We start from the raw sequence: 22,283 nt of genomic DNA, 5'->3' as shown, positions 1-22,283 counted from the left end.
CAAAGCTGAAGGTCAAATGACGCTTGGACTGTACATACAGCCCAGCAAAGCACAAACCTCTCAGAGACGTCTATAGCTAGACGTCTCTGAGAGGTTTGTGGTTTGCTGGGAGCCTTTGTCAAAAGTTTGGAGCCCAAGGGGTTTGCTTCTGAGCCACACTGTGTGGTTCGTAATGCTTCTCCAGCGCTCCAAATTTCCTGAAGGTAAGGTGAATTTTGGTCCTGCCTCCTCCAATGGGTAGGGCTGCCACGAATGTTTCAGGAGTCCCACTACAAGCCTTAGAAGCAAACCTCCTGGGATCTAAACTTTTGACAAAGTCTGTACCTCTAACGGAAAGCTCGCCGCAGGTGTGGCTATGACGTCATATCACGTGAGTAGTCGCAGCTGTTACCTAGCTGTTAGTAGGGTCCCTAGAAATACTTAGGGACCTTACAGTTAGCGCTCTTTCCGCCGCTGCGCCGACCGCACCTCCGACCACTCGCGAGTTAGATGAGGCAATGGTTAGACACATGGAGCCAAGCATCCCGGCGCCTCCAATGCGCAGTCGAAGAACTTGTCCCGCTGACTGGGTCTGGCACATAGAGCTACGGTCTGGCAGACTGCAGTCTGCCAGACCGTAGCTCTATATTCCAGACCCAGTCAGCGGGACAAGTTCTTCGACTGAGCATTGGAGGCGCCGGGATGCTTCTAGCGATCCCTACGACAGAGAGCTTTACGAAGCCGCGTTGGCTAGAGACGCGAAAGCGGGCTCGTGGAATTAATGAAAACAATGGAGAACGGGAGGTAAATCTGGCGAAGCAGCGGCAGTGGCAACAAGAGTATCTCAAGAGCAAATGGGCAGCGGAAGCTGCAAACGTCGTTGCGTTAACATCGGCCACTGGTTCGGTTGCCTTTCGCTAGGTCTCCGTTTCTTCGCGTGGCCACGGCGGTAGGCACGTTTGACCTTTAGAGCGACTGCAGATGGGCCCCCCACTTCAAGCCGTCGGGTGGTCGTGGCGGCAGGAACGGCGCGCAACAGATGGAGCGTCGTTGCCATAGCAACAAGACCGGCTGCAGATGGCCCCCTACTTCAAGCCGCCGGGTGGTCGCGGCGGTAGGCACGGCGCGCTACTGCAGCTGCTGCTTCGCCGCTCTCTCGCCAGCTGTGTAGTGTGGTGGAGGAGAAGATTCGCAGTATTTATATATAATGCGCTCGCTTGGCTTGCCGGAGCAGTTGCTATGCGGTCTAATAAACAGAAGGAGAAGCTACGTCGGCTTGATGAAGCAAGGAAACGTCAACGGGCCTCTGAGACAGATGAAGAACGTGAACAGCGCCTCGCTAAACGACGTGCTCAGGACGCTGCTAGACGAGCGCGTCGTGCTTCTCTCAAAACCGAGTCGTCTACAACCGGTGATGATCCTGAATGGAATGCTATGGACGCTCTAAACAGTGAAGACTCCATATCGACGTGTTCGCTCAGTAGTCAAGAACGATGGAATGCGACCAAGCGACAGCGACGTGCTCAGGAAACGGAAGAAGAACGACAGCGACGTCTTGAAAAGGAGCGTATTGGTCGTATTGCTCGACAATCAAAGCGTAATGAGACCCGGAGAAATCGACGTGCACAGGAGACGTCAGAAGAACGAGCTGCACGTTTGAAGAAGAGACGGGAGAGGTCCATTGCGAAAGCTGGACTGGCTGTGCAGACTGGTAATGGTATTGCTTATGCAACCTACCGGGTTTAACCAAAGCTAAACAGCTAATTTTTAGTTGGGCCATCGCCTACTTTGTTGGGCGTACGGAGTGAGCTATGAGCTAACGTACGCAGCGACACTGCGGAAACCGAATGTGCGTGCACTTGGAGGAAGGAAAATTTTCCTTCCTCCAAGTGCGTGCATTTCGGCGGATTTCGCGCTACGGGCAGGTTACGAGATGCGTTGACAAGATGGCAGCGCCCTGCTCGCCCGCTTCGGAATAAATACATGTCACCGCTGGGTTCTTCGACGCGATAGCTCGCTCAAATGGTAGCGGTTCGCTTTTATTTCGCACACTCTCGCCCACGCGTAGAGGTATAAGCGATAACTAGCCTCTGTTTTTAATATAATTTGGCGATTTTCAAGCTCTTAGGCCTAACTAAATGCAGAATGTTTGTTTGCCTCGCAAGAACGACCCCTGGCGAAACAGTTGTCTAGCTTTTATTCACTTGTTACATTTACATTTTCTTCTGTTTGCATAGTTTTTATTCTTTGAACAAAAAAAGGCTTGCAATGCACCCACCCTAGTTATCAGTAATAACGGATGGAAATTTCTTCAACACAGCGTCAACAGCGTTGATGTGCTTTGGCGTTTTGTCACTAGATGGCGTTACTGTTTACACGTTTTTTAAAAAAAAAAGCACGCGAAGGCGCCCTGGCGTGCACAGCACAACAACCTGAAGCTACAGTGTTCTAGAAGGCGGTACTGAAGCGCTGAAGCACGCTACGGCATTCGTGTCTGCACTATTTACAGCGTACGCAACGCAATAAGCGATGCGTGCACCCAACTGAAAGTCTAATAAGTGTCTAATAAAAGGTGCTGCGCTCCGGCGCCCTACGAGGGAGCTACTGTGTATCCGACGAAGATAGATGGGGCGGCCGAAAAAGTATATTGCTCCCGAAGATGTGGAAGCGCGGCGCGACAGCCGACGTACCGCTGCTCGTGAACGAATGCGACGACTTCGGTCCGATCCCGAATATCGGACTGCTGAGCGTTCGTCAAGGTGTCAGCGAGTTCCAACGAAGGATTCGAGTCCCGAGTTCAGCGAAGCGTGTGCGCAGTCAGGTGTGTCGACATCGGGATGTCAGCGAGTTGAAGATGATTCGAGTTCCGAGCACGTGTTACCGAGTGAAGCGCGTGTGCAACGAGATGCGTCAACTCCCGAACGAGAGGAAGCCCGACGCGAACGCCGGCGCGCCGCTACTCGAGAACGGATGCGACGACTTCGGTCAGATCCCGCATATCGCGCAAGTGAAGCGGCCTCGAAACGTCGTCGACTTGCACGAGACCCCGAGTTACGAGCTCGCTTTAACGAGCAGTGTCGTGTGCACAACCGGAGGCGTCGAGAAAAGGATCCGGGCCTGCGAGTCTTGGAGAACTTTCAACGGAAAGTTCGCCTTCGCCTTCAGCGGAAAGTTCGGAACTCGAAACGGAGATCCACGGAATGTGCCGACGAACGACAGTGTAATCCGCCTTACTTTTTTTTTCACAAGGCCGCATTGCGCATGCGCCTACTTCTCTCTTTCCTCTTCCTCTCGTTTTGGTTGAAAACAAACCGGCGCCATTTTGTGTCCTAGTTGAGCGGTCGGTCGTGCGTAGCTTGCGTTGCCTGGACGAACGAGCGCTGTAATGCCAGCGCAGTGCGCGGCGTCTGGTTGCGGCAGGTATTACATTCCCGGATCGCCGGAGAGAGTTCGTTTTTTCCGATTCCCTGCGGCAAGTCGCAATGCCGCGAGGCGCGAAGCTTGGATTCAAGCTGTGCGACGTGCGATGCCGGAGGGAAGCGTTTGGGAGCCACACAAGCATGCGCGGTTATGCAGCGCCCATTTCATATCAGGTAAGCGCCACAACCTAACGGTGCGCCGGGCTTGTATGGCGTAACCACTGATATCCTTTGTTTCCTTTGTTTAGGGCAACCATCGGATAATGAGAACGACCACGATTTTATTCCAAGCGTGTTCTTCTCGCGACGTTGCGTCAGCGGCGCCGTAGGAGGTGCTAAGCGAGGGCAGGTATTGGGTAAGCATGGTTTTGGAGGGAAAGCACTTCTACCGCACTCCCCTGTGTGTGTGCATTTGTGTGTGCGTGTTTCGGACCTCTGAGTAGCAAATACAACTGGCTCGCTGAGTCAAACTGAGGCAGTTATGCACCTTTCCTTTTATCAAAACCACAGGTAGGTTTAGTCTGGGTTGATTTTGAGGAAACGAAAGGCGCACAGCTGTCTGCCTGGGTCAGTGGATACCTCACTCATGCTTTTGAGGTAGGTGTCAGTGGTGACCACCTGCAAAAAAAGTGTGCTCTGGCACAATATTTCGTGCTTAGCGTTGCTAAACTACCAACATGAATTTTTTGTTGTTGTTGTTCTTATGAAGCCATTTCGTTCATTTCAAAGCACCTTGCTCATGGTGTTGTGCTACATACACAGCACAAGAATCCATATTGATAAACTGTAGCGATAAATGGAATTTCCCTGCAAGCTGTTTATGTGCTGATTGTTCGTCTGTGCTCTGAGGTATCTAAGGTGACATATTTAAGTTAATTTGTTTATTACTTGCCATGTTAAGAAACAGTTCCGCTTCGATTAGTGAATATGTTTATGTGCATGAGGGTCACGTTCACCTGTGTGCCACTGTGGTTAGAGCAGTGGAGGTTGTCAGGATGATCAGCATCGGCCACAAAACACACATTGCTTGTTGCAAGTGCCATTCCAAGGCCCGTACTCAGTGGTGCAATGGGAGTGTGTTTTTAGTGAGCAGAGACTACGCAATTAAGAGCCAACGGTACAAATTGGTACATTGGTACGGTACATTGCATAGGTGCAGAACGTTGTTGCAGAGTACAGTAGCACCAGTGTATAGCCAGAATGTATCAGCAGTACTGACTCTGTCAGTACATGATTAGCAAGTCTGCATTGCCTGCAGACTGACAAAAGCAGCAGGACATTTGGAGAACTTGAACCGTGAAGGGATTTGGTAATGATTATTTTTAGAAACACATTGCATGTGATCTTGGAAACATGCAATTTTGGTAATAGGAAGAGCATAGTGACTTCTGTTAATGGCCATGTTCACATGACACATGACAGAACCAGGATAAGCCAGAGACTATTACCAGCAGCTTTCTGTGTGATGCCCTGGGTATTTCAGTCACCTTTCATGAAGAGGAGACACAACTCTCAGAAGTTGAGCCACCTCTACTTGCTCTTATGTGAAGCACAATTATCTAATCATGCCTTAAAAGTGTTGTCAATCATTTTATCCTGATTCCGCCGCTGTGGCTCTGTGGTTATGGCACTCGGCTGCTGACTCGAAGGACGCGGGTTAGATCCCGACTGCGGCGATCGAATTTGGATGGAGGCAAAATTCTAGAAGCCGTGTACTGTGCGATGTCAGTGCGCGTTAAAGAACCCCAGGTGGTCGAAATTTCCAGAGCCCTCCACTATGGCGTCCCTCATAGCCTGAGTCGCTTTGGGATGTTAAACCCCTGTAAACAAACCGTAAACAAACATTTTATCCTGAAGTGTAATGCATATTTTAACTTTCATTGGGCTGAGTGGGGCCATGTGGTATCCTCGAGAGGGCTCATAGTTGTTAGTAGCTTCGTAAGGAAGCTTACATGTGATGTTTTAATTAAGAAACAAAGGGAAGGGGAGTACTGACTTTCCTAAATGCTTTTCTCTTCTCGATGCATAGCCGAACCAGGGCAAGCTGCAAGTTGGTGCCTGGTGATTTCCGGTGCGTCCCCATCTGGTGCTGTTTCTGCCACTTCGCATGCAAAGAAGAGTGACCTCTCACAAAGTGAGCCACGCATGCTCAAGAGCACAGTTACCGGGATGCACTGTGCCTTCAGGCACCTATGGTGCTGGCATTAAATTCACCATTGTGAATGATTTTATTGACACGAAGACACTTAGAAGGGTACAGCATCGAGCCAGTGGGTCACTCGCAGTGGAAGGAACAGCGTGTTTGACGAGGGCGTAAAGAAAGGTGCGGATTGAGCGGTGCTGATAGCGACTGTGCTGTATATTTGAAGCACATATCACGGCTTAATAGTGGGCAGTTTCACAGGCCATCGCAAGTACAGATTGAAATGACCAAATGAAAATTTTCACATGCATTTTTGATAAGAAGTTCTGGTAGCCTATGTGTTACCACAGCAAAATTCCTGCTGCATGGAACTGTGGTGACTTTTTCCTCATTCTTTTTCCTTTTTTTCCACTGGTTTTAACTATATTAAAACTATCTTTCTCTCTGGTGCATTTTGTTTCTCCAGTTCCAGCGCTGTATGACATGAATCAGCATCCTATTCTGTGCTCTGCTACAAAGCCTAATATACTGCAACTTGAGGGGCAAAATCGGGAACCGAGAGAGCAACTTCACAGCGTCAAATCTCAGCTGCTGAATGCAGGCTGTATCTAAGTGGCATGGCAGCATGCTCTGTATTACACAGGACTTCCTTGTTACAGCGTCTTCAGAGCACTTTTCGAGTTCCCTCGCCCTCGTGCCAGGCAGATGCGCTACTGGTACCCCGGGAGTACCCTAACAAAGCGAAATGGGTTCATTTTGCATGATGGGCTATTCGTGATGCTTGTCACAATGAAACGAGAATGCCTGGCAAAGAAATTTCCAGAAACTGAAGTTTCTGAGGGCCACTCTAGCGAGGTATTTCCCGCACGGATATTTCTTTGCATGCAACTCAAGGCACTAACATTTTCCAAATCAGGTGACATCACTCCCTACCCACCTAAATCCTTCCACGCTTTTCAGTATGTTAGGATTATGTTTGGCACATCTGAAGTGCGCATTGAAAAGCCATCTCCAGTGTCTGTGCGGAGATTAACGTTTTCTCCCTACAAGAACTTTACAGCTTTTGTCCAGATGGTTTTATGACATTTGTGGTAAAGCTTTCTGGAGGCTGCATGTCTGATGAGCACAGTATGAAAACTTCTTGCTTGCTTGATGCAGTTGTACCAGTGACAGTTGACAAAGAGTTCATATTAAAGTGTAGTCCACCTTTAGTGGCTGCTTATATGCCTCCTATGCAAAATGCAGAACCATGTATGCCACCCTTAGGTGTTACCAACACTCGGCAAGTCAGCAGTGTATATATGCATATCAAACGTGTGATGCACGTCAAGAAATTTCATATGCGGGGAAAGCTGCTGCCTCTAACTGTGGTAGGTATTTTTTACCAGTTGCTTCAAGTTTGTTGCTATCTCACTAACTTCAGAAAACCACTCATGAAAAGATTTGCAGAAAATAAAATGCACAGCTCATGAAAGGCAGCTATTGAGGAACATAAGCGGGCGTCAAAAGACCAGGTACTGGCATTCCACTGCGGCTGGCACTCGTTACGTGTGCATGTCATGGTTCAGCAAGAGTCTAGGCAAAACATTGGTATGGTATATGGTGTTCAATGTCCCAAAGCGATACGTGGGCTGTTTGGGTTGGTGTAGTGGACGTCTCCAGAATAATTTAGACCCCGTGGGTTCTGACATCACAGAGCACACAGGCGTTCTTGCATTTCGCCTGCAATTGAAATGCGACCAAGATTGAACCCTTGTCCTCCGGCTCGGCAGCCGAGCACTGTGACCACTGAGCCGCCGGTGTGGGTTAGGGAGAGATAAAAAGACGTCAAGGTGGTTAGAAACGGTGTGGAGGAAAAAGAAATGAATGACTCAGTGGAACACAACGCAGACAAAGTGCTGAAATAGCTGAAATGGGGAGATAGAACTCCACATGGAAGGAGACGCTGCAGCTTATGCTCTGGTGGAGGCGGTTATCTGGAGATGGGGAATGCAGCATGGCTGTGGGAGGCATTGCTGGCTTTACAATGGTCCTTTGGTTTGCTTCTGCACGTGTGGAACTGTATCATAGGCCTTACCAGTAGCTGGAAGCTTCGCCAGGGCTGAGCCTGCGACTGCAGTGTCGACGTCTTCCACTCTTCTGGTGCTTCCAACACTAACGGTTGGGGGCACCAACTGTCCAGGCTAGCAACATGGTGTGAATGAAGTGATTTGATTTAGTTTTCAATTGAATAGATTGGTAGATTTGGAGCCATCGCGGTGACTCACTGGTTATGGCTTTTGGCTGCTGACCTGAAAGTTGTGGGTTTGATCCCAGCCACGGTGGTTGAATTTCGATGGAGGCAAAGTTCTAGATGCCGTGTACTGTGCGATGTCAGTGCACGTTAAAGAACCCCAGGTGTTCGAAATTTCCGGAGCCCTCCACTACGGTGTCCCTCATAGCCTGAGTCGCTTTGGGATGTTAAACCCCATAGAGCGTAGAGTTGACATGGGAAGGCTAACATGCGTCTAAATTAAAGTTTAATTGCTGCTTGATTGCTTAGAACGTTTTGCCTGCAGCGTTCGGTTTGTAGCTTCAATTGCTCGTGCATGTCGCCACGCTCACGCCTGCTTCATAGTTTCCATGTTTATTCTGAAAGTGTTGGAAATGGCGCTAAAATTATACTCAGTTTCATACATAGCAGTCAACAATGCCAAATGCTAGCGCAACTAGTCTCATTACCTAAATCCATGCCCGAAAAGTAGTTCGCCAGACAACCAAAGTGAACGCTGGCATATTTTGTGTCTGTAAATATCAATTGCCATCACTGGCAACCTCTTGCCACATTTTCATCCAGCTACGCATCAAGACTTCGAGAAGTAAGAATTATATGTGGCGGTACGATACATGGCTGGTAGCGTGAATCGCTCAGACTCCATCCGTGCCTAGGAAGTAGTGCACACTCAGTGAAGGTTATTGCCAGAGGACCTAAACTCTGAGCGCCTCATAGCTTCGACCGCGACTCCCAATGCTAGCTCTTCATTTTATACCGCTTTGTTTTCGTTCAAACACTCAGTGAGGCTTCGAGAGGAACAAATAATACGTGGCAGAGTAATATGGTCTAGAGAGTGCACTACCTCCACCACCTCCTCTGCGTAGCCTGCTATGTATGAAACAGAGTTTAGGTAATGTAAAGACTTGCGTTAAAGAGGATTGTAAAAAGGAACAAAGATAAAAGTGTCCTGCGAACACTGCCTGTAGACGGATAAAAAGAGCAATATCATGTGAATACGCACATGAGGTGAAAAAGCATTAGATTCAGAAGGCCGCTCGTCAAGACGGAGCACGATGTGAGGAGAGTTGAGCATGAGGAGAGTTTATTTGAAGCCAGGCTTTGGGTGTCAAAGGAAAATGAAATCACAGTAAGTGACAAGCGGTGCTCTGCAGTAGGAGTGGCATCACCCAGCCGCAAGGATTTGTCCCAGAAAGCTTGTGAAGCCCTTAGGCGATTAATGAATGGCGCAGATGCATACTTGGATCGGTTGGAAAAATAAAGCTTGGACAAGGGTGGAACCAAAAATGAATAATCCAGGCCTATAAATGCCCTGACGAGGTTTGAACATCTTGAATAAACAAGCCCAAGGCATAGATGGGGCTATTGTAGTTGTGGTTAGAGTTCGTATTGAAGCTTTTTGCACCGTCTTTCTACCGCTCCTCCTGTCCACTCCGCTCGCACTGGGGCTTCACTCTGGCAGTGTAGCAAACTGACCATCATTCTGGATCATGGGCGAATGATGTACGCGTAGTTGTCTGTTAGTTGCTCGCACTTTTTTTATTATGCAGTGTGTTTTAGTACAAATAAAAGCGTGCATTTGAATTTCTTGCCCTGGTCTATTGATGTCTCCGTCTGGTGCGGGTAACTGTCCGGTTCATTTATAGTTTACCTGGTCAGTCTCTTTTTTTAATCTCCTCGAGGTTTGTTGAATCCACAATTGCTACAACATGCGCTTGTGGGCACACCATCTCAGCAGGAAGCTGCTGACGCGTTTCTGCGCCTTCCGCCCTCCAACACTGATTTTCACGCATGCTGCCATGCACCATGATGAATTGCCTTGTGGTGACAGGTTCACGCTGTCAAGTGCGCAAAAGCACCGCATTAAATGTTGGCACGCAAAAGCGAGAAAAACAAAAAAGTAACCCGGCAAGGCAGAGCTATGATGTAGGCATCTGACGTACTCTGTGCTTTCTCATAAAAGTAGAGAAAGGAAAGGGGAATGAATTGTGCGAGGGCTAGGCAGAGGGAACGGTGGCAAAATTGGGATTCAGGTGTACCTCTAGTGTGATTCTTTACAAATAAACTTGTGTGTCCATACATGCCAGAGATGATGCCTGACAGCAGCCGAAGTATAGGAAATTTTCTATCGGAGGGTGCTCCGATGTCTTAAGCATGCGTTTGCATTGTAAAGCTCTTAAAGTTGTTGACAAGATTCCTGCAACTGAGTCCATGGACTATGACAAAGTAAAGAAAGCTCTCCTGGAAGAGGTTTATTCTTTATTCAGTGATTACCCTGCTTAGCCCGAGGGGTATTCGAGTTGAAAAAAAAAAAAGCATCTTCATTTACAAAGCACACTTGCTGACCTGAAAATCGATTCCATTCGCTGATGGAATGAACAAAAAAGGAACTGACGGCTGGATTCAGGCTGATGGGTTGAAGGTAACTGAAGGACTTAGGCTGACAGCAGAGGGTTTTCGCAAAATTTTGGGACGTCTGCAAGCCCTAGTACTCTGAAACTGCGAAACAGTTTTCTTGTAATCTGGCTAATTGTTTACACAGGTGACTAAAGATGTCAGACAGAGAAAAGTCTTTTCAAGGCATCCACGATCGGGTGGGCACAGAGCAGCTTTTGCCGTGCTGCAACCCAAAGCTGGCAGTGTTCTTAAAAGAAAGGCAGTTGCACTTATTAGATAAGTTTGCAGAGTATGCTGATCAGTTTCTGGAAACACAAGGCCTAAGGAAGCTGAGTAAAATGGAAGAGGAAGGTCCAAGATATTGGTTATCAGGAAATTGAAGGCACAGTAACTGTCTCTGTTCTTGATGGACGCGCCTTAACCGCACAATTAGGGAAAGTACGAAGGTGGGAGTGAAAGAATAAAGCAAACGGGGTGCCGTAATGGAGGGCTCTGGAATAATCTCGACACCGACATCACATAGCACATGAACGCCGGGCCTGATGTCTAGATTGCCTCGTAGGTTTTTCATTTCTGATAGCATTGGGCACTGTGCAGCTGACTTTTGGGCTAGCCTCTGTGGTGGAGGACAGACAAAGAAGCCCTGTCATGTGTATAACGGAAAGGGGAGAACAATGGAAAAAGGCACTGATAGAACACAGGACAGGACTGTATGCGTTGTTTCACCAACAGAAAAACCCAATTGCCTCATCCGAAGATGCAGAGCCCAAAACGCAGAAAACATAGGTGAGGACAGAAGTGAATGCATAAACGGGAAGCAAGAATGCTTGTTGTCAATGGACAGATCGGTGACCCTTTGCATCTCGGTCTCGAGAAACTGCATTGGAGGCAAGTACGTTCAGAGCTTTACAGGTTATCATCCACATCAACAATACAATCGGGCGGTTCCCAGAAGCTAGGAGCCTCATCTTCACACTATACTATTCGGGGAAGTTTTGCTGGTCTAGTGTATAAGCAAGTATACAGGGTGTGAGAAAAGTGATCCCATTAAGGCGTGGAGGGACTCGGCTGCTGACCCGGAAGACTCGGGTTCGATCCCGGCTGTGGCAGCTGAATTTCGATGGAGGCGAAATTCTAGAGGCCCGTGTACTGTGCGATGTCAGTGCACATTAAAGAACCCCAGGTGATCGAAATTTCCGGGGCCCTTCGCTACGGTGTCCCTCGTAGCCCGAGTCGCTTTGGGACGTTAAACCCCAATAAACCAACCAACCAGCATAAAATGGAGGCTAGCAATAAAAATTAAATCAAGCTACTCGGCATGAGAACACGGTTCTCACTCCCAAGTGGTTGATGGCAGACACACTTTTCCTACTAGCATTCAACATGAACAAAGAGTTTATGCACTGACGTCTATGTCATAGCATGAGGAGCAGTGTTATTATAGCAAAAGGATCAAATTCTACATTCGGCGTATCATGCCAGCAGGAGATTGATAGGCAGTGAACAAAACTATTCAGCAGTTCTCAAGGAGCGCCTTGCACTGGCGTGGGCTGCAAAACGGTTTCACATTTGACTGTACGGAAGGCACTTCAGCGTGCAGACTGATCACGAGGCAATCGAATATCTTAGACATAACTGATCATTGTGAAATGGTGTGACATTTTTATTCGAACATCCTTTCTATTAGGCGTTCAGTACATCCTGGGCCAAGGCGACGAGGGCACGTTGCAGTCTCAGATCCAGGGAGGCGAGCCAGATGGGCCACGGTGGGGGTGGGGGGAAAGGATAGGCGGGGGACTGGAAGGCTGCATGGCACTGTGTAAGACAGTGTTCTATGTCTGCATATGTGTGTGGACAATTTGGGCACTGAGGTGTGGAAGTGTGCCAGTATAGATAAAGTTTGGCTGGTCTATGTAGGAGATTAAACTGTATTCGGTGAAGAATGCGAGCTTCACGGATCGATAAGGATGGGTGCGGTGGTGGTAAATCAGCTAAATCCAATTTTTGCTGCACGTGGTATTCGTCGACAGTGCGTTTGCAAGCCCTGACCGCCTGCTCCGTCGGTGGGCTCGTCCATGGGATCCCCGGCGCCCGGTGTATAGTTTCGGAGGCAAGCTGGTGAGCCAGCTCATTGCCGGGGATGCCCATGTGACCAGGGATCCACCGAAGGATCACCGGTCGTGGGCTTAATACTAAGAGGGCGGCATCTAAGGCCGACCGAGTAGGGAAAGGGAGGGCTCTTTCATGGAAGGCACGCAGAGCTGCCTGCGATTCTGTATAGACAACGTATTGGGGGGGCGGGGGGTAGGGTGGCAAAGTGTGTGATGTGAAATGGAGACTCATAAAATAAAGTTCAGCCGTACAAGAGCTTAGCTTTCTTTTGAAGTGTATCAAAGATAGGGAGAGCACGGGCGCACATTTCACGAGTAGGTCAGAGTAGAATGCAGATGCGGTCAACGATGTGTTGTGTTGTGCTGTTTTGTTACTGTGCAATAACAAGAGGCTTTGTCGTGATGTGAACATGCTTTGGGAGAAATAAAGCAATGCTCTTTGTAACACATTGATCTCGTGCTTTCTTTGTTCTAACAAAGCACAGGCACTGTTGCACAATGAGAAATGTAATGCAAGTTCGTTTGGACATGACTGGATTAAAGGGTTGGTTTGCGTGTTCATTTTTTTGAACATTGTGTAGTGCTCCAGAACGAATGATAGGCACCCCGGGATTCATATATGCGTGGTAATTATTGTATTATTTGTATTGAGTGTTTCGGTTTCTGAGCGCTGAGCTGTGCTGTGACATTGGAACCGTGGAAGAGCAGTAGTTCTGGTCACGTGGGCCCCGACCAGGCAAATGCCCCCGACAAGTGCACACTTTGTGCAGATGCATTTGGGCCCCAGTGGAAGCATATCACGGTAGCAAATTATGCTGCACTAAAGCTCTCTAATAACTCGATTTTTTTTTTTCACTTCTACACATCAGTTTTCAATTCAATATAGTTACTGGGCACGGCAAAAGATGCCATGCGGTGGTGCATCGTTTTTCACTGTGTATAAGTCGCAGTGTTGTATTAGACGCATCAATGAAAAATCATAAAAAAATTACAACTTACAGACTGAAAAATACATACCTTAAAATCATCAAATCAGGCTTTTCTTCCTTCATAATTTGCTCCACGTTTTCAGAGTCTTTGTGAAACTGCTCTGGGGTGCCTTCGCAAAGGTTGCACAAACACTCTCTTGTTTTGGTCTGTGACCTTATTGATGGAGCGCTTTTGAAATTTCTTGGAGTGGCACTGTTGGGGTTGGCTTCTTGGCTAAAAAAGTAATGCATTATAAATCGTTTAGTGTAGCTCCATATTTGCGGGACATGCGTCATCTAGTTTATATGGAAGATACTGAATGCTCTTGCCTTTTTATTCACTTAGCTGCATTGATCCTTTTGATTAAAGGAAAACTGCATAGGTTTTAGAAATAAACAAGCTTAAGAGGGCTGAATATGTGAAACTTGCAGATAAAGCTTGTGAAGTCTTCTTGGGCTAGCACTTGAAATAGTGAAGTAATCGCTGATTAAAATCTGGATGCCCTTGAAGCTTCTCCACAGCGCACATTTCCAAGTGGAGGGTGCATGATGACGTCATCGAAGGTAACGGTACATTTCCAACGCACAAACGCTTGCTTTGAAGGAAAAAAACCAATACCACCGAAGGCAAACCCTGCCGAGAGTTGTTTGGCAGCATCTAATGCGCCAGGGCAGGGTGTGGCTGACGGCAGCGGTAATTTGAAATCATACCTTCCGTGACGTCACGCTGAGTTTCCCCGCACTGCTCCGGTGCATTGAGGACAAGCGCAAAATTCAACCGCCAATTACGTCACTGTTTTAAATGCTAGTGCAAAAACACTTGGCATGCTTTACCTACGGCCTATATAGATTTGAATCCTTGAATATCGCGCAAAATTCTCAAAAACGGGCTGCAGTTGCCCTTTAAATGCTGCCCATGCTGTAGTCGGGCACGTACATTCTGGTAGTATAATTCATGCACAAGGCCAGTTTGTGCAAGAAATATGGCTGAGTGGTTGGCTGTGTGAAGGCAGCACCAAGACCGCAGTGCTGCCCTAGTCACTTGAGCATCTGCCTCGCATGCGGGAGGTTCGGGGTTCGATCCCCAGTGCTGCCGGGTACCCACCAGTTATGCAGTGGGTACACGCTTTCCCCTGCCTGGTGCTCAACTTCTTTAGGGAGAAATTGAATTGAAGTTTATTTCAGTATTATGAGTACTGAGGACACGCAGACAAAAAGCCATACTTGGCTTGACGAGGTCCGCGCTCCGTTACAGGGCATACAGCATAACAGCTTAACAAATTACATTGCACCATGAGAATGCACAGACAAAAAATGCAGATCATTCTAACTGACAGAACAACCAGCAATTATAGAGGCTAACACTAAGCATATAATGAGAAGCATTTGGAGGCACTTATACAATAGGTAAAGCGCGGGAATTTAACAGGGTTGGTAGTTTGTGCGACAACATTTGGTGTCCATAATTAGTGCGGGCTCTTGGCACCTGCCAGGGTACGTTCACTCGCAAAGAACGCACATGTTCTTTTGCACTCAAACCTGAAAGACATTGAAGGAATGTGTCATTGTGTTTAGTTGATGTTTGGTATCGTTTTAACAGCGTATCTTCATATAATGCAGTTACAGGTTTAAGGTTTAATGACGTGAAAAGGGGTGCAGTATGGGCGTCGTACGGTTGATTGGCAATAAGACGCACCACTCGTTTTTGTATTTTATACAATTTGTCTACATTTGTTTGTGTTGTGGTACCCCATACCAGGTAACAATAGCTTAGCTGGGACAAAAACAAAGATTCGTAAATTAACAGTTTAATGTTTTGGGGCAGAAAAAAAACGTAACTTACACAAAATTCCAGCTGTTCTAGAAAGCTTATTTAACACAGCTTCTACTTGCTCGCTCCATGACATGTGTTGCTCAAAAAGCACACCAAGGCTCTTAATTGTGCGAACAGGTTTTATATCTGTGGAACCGAGTTTTAAATGTAGGTTGCTATCAATGACACGTTGTTTCGGCCGGAAGAGTACAGCCTTTGTTTTCACTGCATTTATGGTTAGAGAGTTTGTACTGCTCCAGGTGTGCAATTTTTCTAGTAGCCGGTTTCCTCGACTCATTAGCTCGGACAAGGTAGTTCCTTTCAGAAATAGGCTCATGCTTGGCAATGAGCTTGGCAAATGCTTGGCAAACGGGTCCTTGACCCCGCCTTGAGTAGAAGAGAAACCTTTTTCCGTGGCGCTCTTTGGCTGCTGACACCCTTGCATCATAAAAATTCATCAAATTCAATGACAGCAGCAACATGCTCGCAGGCTTCACCGATCCTGCGACCCTGAAATTGATCTTCTAGTTTAACACAATCTGCAGCGAGTATAAAAGGCCTATTATTGTACTTTCCTTAAAAAGCCTGAACTGAGTTGTGCAGCGTAAACATAAAATGAGGAGATTCACCCCCTCGTAGAGGTCATCATCAGCCTGACCACGCCCACTGCAGGGCAAAGTCCTCTCCCATGTCTCTCCAATTAATCCAGTTGTGGCCACCGTATCCCCACAAATCTCATCCGCCCACCTAACTTTCTGCTGCCCCCTGCTACGCCTAAATTTTTGCGCACGGATAGAGAGGTTTTTATGAAGGGAAAAATCGCAAGAATATATATACGTGTTTGTCTCCCATCATCGTAAAGTCAAGTTACCGCATTGGGCAGCAATGCACAAAAGTAATATTTTTACTGTTTAGCAATGCAAAGAAAACCTCATCAACCTTCTTTAATAAGAACTATGGCAAAACACAAAGCCTTTTGACACTAATTGACCATTTCTGTTTGCAGTATTTTTAGTTTGGCAAACAGCTCGCTCTTTTTGCATTTTCTCTAGCTAGATAACATCGCTCATTCTTGCCCGACAAAACATTCTCATTGTGCACCAGCAACAGTGTGTTCCGGTACTGCGCCATCACTGCGTAGTATATGCCTTTTCGCGGACAGCAAACATGCACCATGTGTTAATGAGACATGGTGTGGTCCAGCATCAGTATTGTTGGTGTAAAACACATTGCATATGTGTGCCCTTCTTAGAAAATCCGTGTATCCCAATGGCGCTGTCTGAAGCAGAGCTTGGATTTGTGCAAAGAATCCCACACGTGTTCAGTCTGCGGCTTCCAATCAGTATCACGCAGCCAGTCTGCTTTAGAAAACAGGAGGGGCATGCCTGGTTCCAGTATCATCTAACTTCCTGGCGTGCGCTACCACAAAACGAACGTGGTAGCATGAAGCGAACAGCGTGAAGCGTAGAACACACCCTTGTAAACAACTGACTGAAACACTCTTATATGGCAAAGTTCACTTGCAGTTTGCGCTGACTGTTTACAACAATGCACACACAGCATTGGAGTGCTTGGCGCATGACCTGTCAAGTGGGCTGTTACGCCCACATGCATTTGTTTTCAACCCCCAGAGGGCGCCACATCTTGTGAAAAAGGCGGATTGCCATTGAGCCCTGTGGTTTTGCTCGCAGCTTTTAATTGTAACAAGTAAGGCAGAAGGTTAGAGGTGTTAGGGTGGCTGCAACGGGCACGAAACAGGGTTAATGCAGGGATATGGGAGTAGCCTTTGCCCTCTAGTGTACGTAGTTTGGTGGTGGTGGTGATAAGGTAAGACAAGTCCTTTAAGGCCTTCTGAAAATGACAGCACTCTAGAGCAAGGGTTCCACACAAGACCTGTTGGGTTTCTCGGGAGTCTTCGTTTTTTTGTGTTCCATCTGTACCCAAGCATGCCTCAACCCCCATCATACCTTCATCAACTAATTATACTGTAATGATGTGGTCATCATCGATTGAGTTGGGGTATTTTTTGAAGGGCCACATATCCGCACTTTGTCTCCTGCATGCACGTTGGGATGAAATCCAAGTCACATGGGGTTCCTTGGTACCTTTTAAAAGTTGCTGCGGGTTGCCCAAAGCTAAAAAAATTGAGAACTCTTGAACTAGAGAACTAAGACGCGCAGCTTAACAAGTTTGTAGTATGATACAACATAAGCCTGTAGCGAAATCCCCCCCCACATTCATGACTGCAGCCTGAGTTCCTCCTTGACGAGGAAATTAAAGGTTTGTCACTAAAGGTTTTTCTTGTTACGTGAAGGAAAGGCTAATCACAGGACAAAACTATGAGCATAAGGATTTTCACGCCTCTGGCATCATGACATCTTGCGGGGGACATTGCATTGCTGATTTCAGTTGCGTGCTGTGGCCCATGGACTGTTGTTGCCAACCGTTGCTTTTTTTTTTCTTTTTTCAAATTGTATCTTACAACAGAGTTTCTTTGTCTTGCAGCTCCGATGCTGCAGCGCTTCTTTGGCTCTAGCCAATTTTCGAGCCCACCTGTTACCAGAGCCCAAAGAAAGACGCGCTGTAGTGTGCAGACGCAGTGCGTGTTGTCTGTCGCAACAAAGGCAGTGCAGACGGCGCTGTGTCCAAAGCTGACCAGCACTGAAACGCAAACAGACGAGCCAAGCACAGGTAGGTTTCCAAGCCTTTTCCTCTGCGTGCAAAGCAGGTTTGCAGCCTGACTTCGACCTTTTCTGGTCATTCTTTCCCATTCATAGCACTTACGGAAAACCATGAGTCAAGCGCGTCCTCAACTTTCGAGCCCTGTACACTTTCTGTTTGGTTTTTTTTCACCCCCAAGAAATTTTAAGAAGAGCATATGATATCCCTTTGCGGTGTGGTATCTATGATTGTGCATGCTACTTTTCACACTTTTTTTTAAGTGTCTTGAGTTGTTTTCACGAAGTCAGTGATGCCGGAAACATTTAAAGTCCCTGCCCGACAGAAGGGTAGGACCATTTTGTGCATAGTAAAAGGGTTGCTTTTCAAAGATAACTAATAAAGATGGACGTTGTGAAGTCTATGATGTACCCAGAAAGTGCAGTCTGGTGCTGTAACTTCGTTTCCTCGCCCATGGTGGACTGTGTTACTAAAGGACACTGTAGCTCAGTTTTCATTGGGGAAGCTGCTTGGAATGATAAAGAAAAGTCACTGGGTGTAGTTGTGTTTTTTTTTAGGAATAGAGCCGAAATTCCGTGTGCTTGTAAGTGTGCACCATGTGCGAATGCTTAGTCTTTGAGCTCTTCATGTTACTTTTGTGAAATAGGAGTTGGAAATATGCACACAGATTTGAAGATTTTTCTCGTTACCAGAGTGCGATACGTGTCTGAAAGGGTTATGCACCAGAGTTGAACAGTGACAAGTTCGGTGCTGTTTGGCCAAAGATTCCTGTCCACATTAATATATCATCATCATCACGAGGCTTGCAGCCTGGTCTGGTAGACCTCTCTGAACTGCATCCGTGGAATACAGTAGCAGCAGAGCGAGTTGCTTAGCTTACATGGATTAAGATCATCCTGGGTATGCTGATGACTGGCCGGCAGCAAACGACATTTTTATGGCTGAGGGAATGGGTGATGTCCAAACTATGGCTCACATTGCGTCACGGCAAAGCTTTGTGACGTGAATTTAGACTTCCGAGTCGTTTCTGTGGTTTCGTTTCGATAGGCATCACTTGCAGACATGCAGTTGCGACCTTCCGTTCTTTAATACTAGCCTTCACATCTCTGCGAAAAGGGTGTTGTGCTCTTCCTCAAACTGCAGCGACTTCACTGCAACGGGATGCAACATGTTCCGAGTACCGTCGAGTAGTGAGCGACGAAAACAGTTCGCCGTTGCGATCAGCTGACAGACAGCTTGCGTCATGCTGCAGCGACAGCTGTGGACTTTGCTTCGAGCGTTTTGTTAGTAGTAAATGCTTGATAGTGTTGTGCAAGTTAAAGAATTTAGTAAAGCAGGTTGTTTTCTTTCCTTGAGGAGTGCCAAGTTCTTGCTCTGACAACTTTGGCTGTGCGACACAGCTGTTCTCGCATGACGATGGCAGCAGCATGCAGTCGTAGGTTTGCAAATGTGTGTATTTGCCTCTGTCACTGCAACGTGACAAGGTGTTAAGGACTGAACAATTCATTATTGAGGCATTTGTGCTGCATATGAGTTGCTCAAATCCAGATCCAGCACATAGGCCTATGTGATCACTACGGTCAGCAGCCGAAACGGCGACACCGGCCATGGCGGGGTCTCGTTGACTGATGGAGGTTGCAACGTCATGTTTGTTTACGAGCACTTGTTGGATGTGTAGAGTGTTATATGAGAACCTTTTTGCTAACTGCATTCCCAAATTGAAAAACATGATTTCGCCAAGCAGGCCATTGGGCATGAGCATGCAGCAAGTGTAGAGAAATTACAAGCATGGTTTTACATTAAATTTCTCTGTTTGTGTGGGAAAAATAGCAACTAGCATAGTCCAACCATTTTTCACCTTTCGTGTCTCGACAGCTCAGTGGCTGTGGTGCTCAGTTGCTGACCCAAAAGCTACAGGTTCAATCCCGGCCGTGACGTTCGAATTTTTATGGAGGCGAAATTCTAGGGATCTGTGTACTGTGCGATGTCAGTGCAGATTAAAGAACCCGCAGGTGGTCGAAATTTCTGGAGCCCTTCAGCTACGGCATCCCTCTTAGCCTGAGCTGCTTTGGGATGTTGAACCCCAGTAAACCAAACCAAACCATAATACAGCACATGAGACGCATCTTTTAAAAATGAATTGTTGCTGTGCTGCAAAGCATCATTTGCAAACTGCTATGGGCTGAACAAGCACATGAAGTGAATAAATGTCTACAACTACAGCTTACATGTGATGCATTGCACGCTTGCATACAGGTATATTCCATTGAACATCTTCAATGTTTTTCTCATTTCAAAGATCTCTTGGATGTGCTTCAGGAGGGAAACCAGGTACTGGCAGAAATTGGCGTCCTTCTTCGTGAACTGTTTTTTAGGTTCATAATGCCTCTCTTCACACTTGCAAGGATTTTAGAAATGGAGGTAACATACTCCAAGAACATGTTGCCATCCAGAATCACCACTGCGAGGGTCGCTGGAAATTTCAAGAAGTGCACGATGCAGCAAGGAATGCAAAGGCTGATCAATGACTGCTGGGTTCATAAGGATCAATAGTAATAATTATACTATAGAACTGCTTGCTTTAAAAGGCCAACAAGGACGCTGTGTTCGCATTTCAGACATTTTGGTATTCCCAATGTCTCAGAAATGGTTTACCAAAGTCTACTGATGTACATGCTTTGCCACAGTGCTAACATCTAAACTAAAACCGGATGGGAATGCCTTCGGTTCAACAGTCTGCGAGACTTAATCAAAGGAACTTGATAAGTACGCTGAAATCAACCCGGGTCAAGCTTCTGTGTGTGCTAGAAAAGCCGATGCAAAGTTTTTGTGCACTCTACTATTGTATTTGTTACAATTTTGTATTCCTCACTCAGACCTTCCACATAGAACTCGTTTATTACATGCTTTAAAAAATTTTCTGCAAAAGTTTTTGCAAGAAAAAGGTTATATCAGGTGTTGTTACCTGCATAACAAGAAAAGTGTCCCATTAGCAGCTGGGAAACTTGCTCATTTAGCAGTTCAGCAATACAGCTACTTATGTCAAGAGCTAGTTCTGCTTTTGACTGCAGTCGTTTTGTCTTGTCCTTGTGCCTGACTTTGTTTCTGTTGTGCTGCTTGCAGTGAAGCTGTTCAGCAGGCATTGATACCTTGCTTTAACTTAAGGTTATTCAAGGTTTTCATTAGGAAAAACACAAGGCAGGCACATCTTTTGCTTAGCTTTTAGTGTTACTATTAAGCTACCTTACCTTGAACACCTTGCATACAATATACATTTCCACATTTCTGTACTATTGGAGACATATTCTCCAGGACGTGCAGCTGATGATGTTGGATTATAGTTGTGGAGTGTGCTCTTGTTTAACTAATTACACTAGCACACATTATGGTGTCCAAGGCCTAGTTTCATCGCCACAAGTGTGATCTGCAACCACCGGCTGATTGCAAAACTATATGCTTTTCATGTCATAAGCGTGTCATGGGCACTTTTGTCTCCGGTAATACTTATGCATTAATAGCTAGCTGAGGTGCCAGCCATGCAGGACATTTGTCCCTACACTCGTTGGTGGTTCTTCTTCGACTAGACTCCGAGCACAAAGTACACAACAGCAAAATGGCTACGCGGTCTCCTCTACCTTGGTGGGAAGCAACATTGATTTTATGTTCTGAAGCTGCTGAAGGTTTCAGGAGATGCCATGAAACAAAGCATTTATTTTCCTACTTTTTATTTTTCCATCTGCGTAATGTAGTATCCACCTCAGTGGCTCAGTGGTTAAGGCGCTCGTCTACTGAGCCGGATTTCCCGGGTTCGAACCCTACTGGAGCAGCGAAATGCAAAAGGCGCCTGTGTGCGATGTCAGTGCACATTACAGATCCCCAGGTGGTCGAAATTATTCTACAGCATGTCTTTCTTCCTTCTTTTACTCCCTCATTTATCCCTTCTCTTATGGCGCTGTTCAGGTGTCCACCAAGACATGCCAGACAGCGACTGTGCCATTTCCTTTCCTCGAAAACCAATTTTATAATATAGCAACCAGCACTGGGAAATCAAGCGCAGGATCTCTTAACATTCAGAGTTGTAAAAGATGTATAAATCGCATGTAATGTCCCACGCCCCTTCATGGAGGCTGTGAAGTCGGGTGGAAAGTCGGGTGGGCGGATAATGAAGTGTGCGGGGATAAGGTGGCCATACTTGGAAGAGGACAGGGTTAACTGGAAAGAATGGGGGAGGACTGTTTCCTGCAGTGGACTTAGTTTGATGATGATGATTGGTTTAAGCCGGCTTCAGTTTGTGTTCCTCTAAAGGGAGGACATATCAGATTTTTCATTGTCCCTTCTTTTTTTTTAGCGAAAGCTCTACTACTCGATGTACAGCTCATTGTTTTGCCTGTCTTTGCGCGTTTGACCTTGAAGCCCAACCAAGGTCAAACCAAGGACACACCCCCAAGACTAACAATGTATGACTATGTGTCTTGCTGCTAATGGCCATGATACGCCTGTAT

At 46.7% G+C, this 22,283-nt stretch overlaps 1 protein-coding gene across 6 annotated transcripts in view; it reads left to right on the top strand.

Moving 5' to 3' along the window:
- LOC149366455 (uncharacterized) overlaps positions 1-22,283 on the top strand; it is a 57,868-nt gene that overhangs the window by 784 nt on the left and 34,801 nt on the right. For 2 of the 6 annotated variants that reach the window (XM_089550859.1, XM_089550851.1), the window contains exons 1-2: positions 707-1,696; positions 17,608-17,793. In XM_089550859.1, coding sequence (XP_089406985.1) covers positions 1,057-1,696; positions 17,608-17,793 — 826 coding nt within the window. In that variant the 5' untranslated portion in view covers positions 707-1,056. Of the gene's footprint in view, positions 1-706; positions 1,697-2,375; positions 3,200-3,219; positions 3,573-3,646; positions 3,755-5,427; positions 5,533-17,607; positions 17,794-22,283 lie in introns of those variants that run through there. The other 4 variants (XM_089550847.1, XM_089550876.1, XM_089550867.1 and 1 more) reach the window with 4 other exon arrangements.

Source organism: Amblyomma mixtum, chromosome 1 (genome assembly GCF_055824585.1).
Source record: "Amblyomma mixtum isolate Tamu chromosome 1, ASM5582458v1, whole genome shotgun sequence".
NCBI lineage: Eukaryota > Metazoa > Arthropoda > Arachnida > Ixodida > Ixodidae > Amblyomma > Amblyomma mixtum.
The sequence above is the reverse complement of the archived record's forward strand: the minus strand, read 5'-3'. Positions and strand labels throughout refer to the sequence as shown.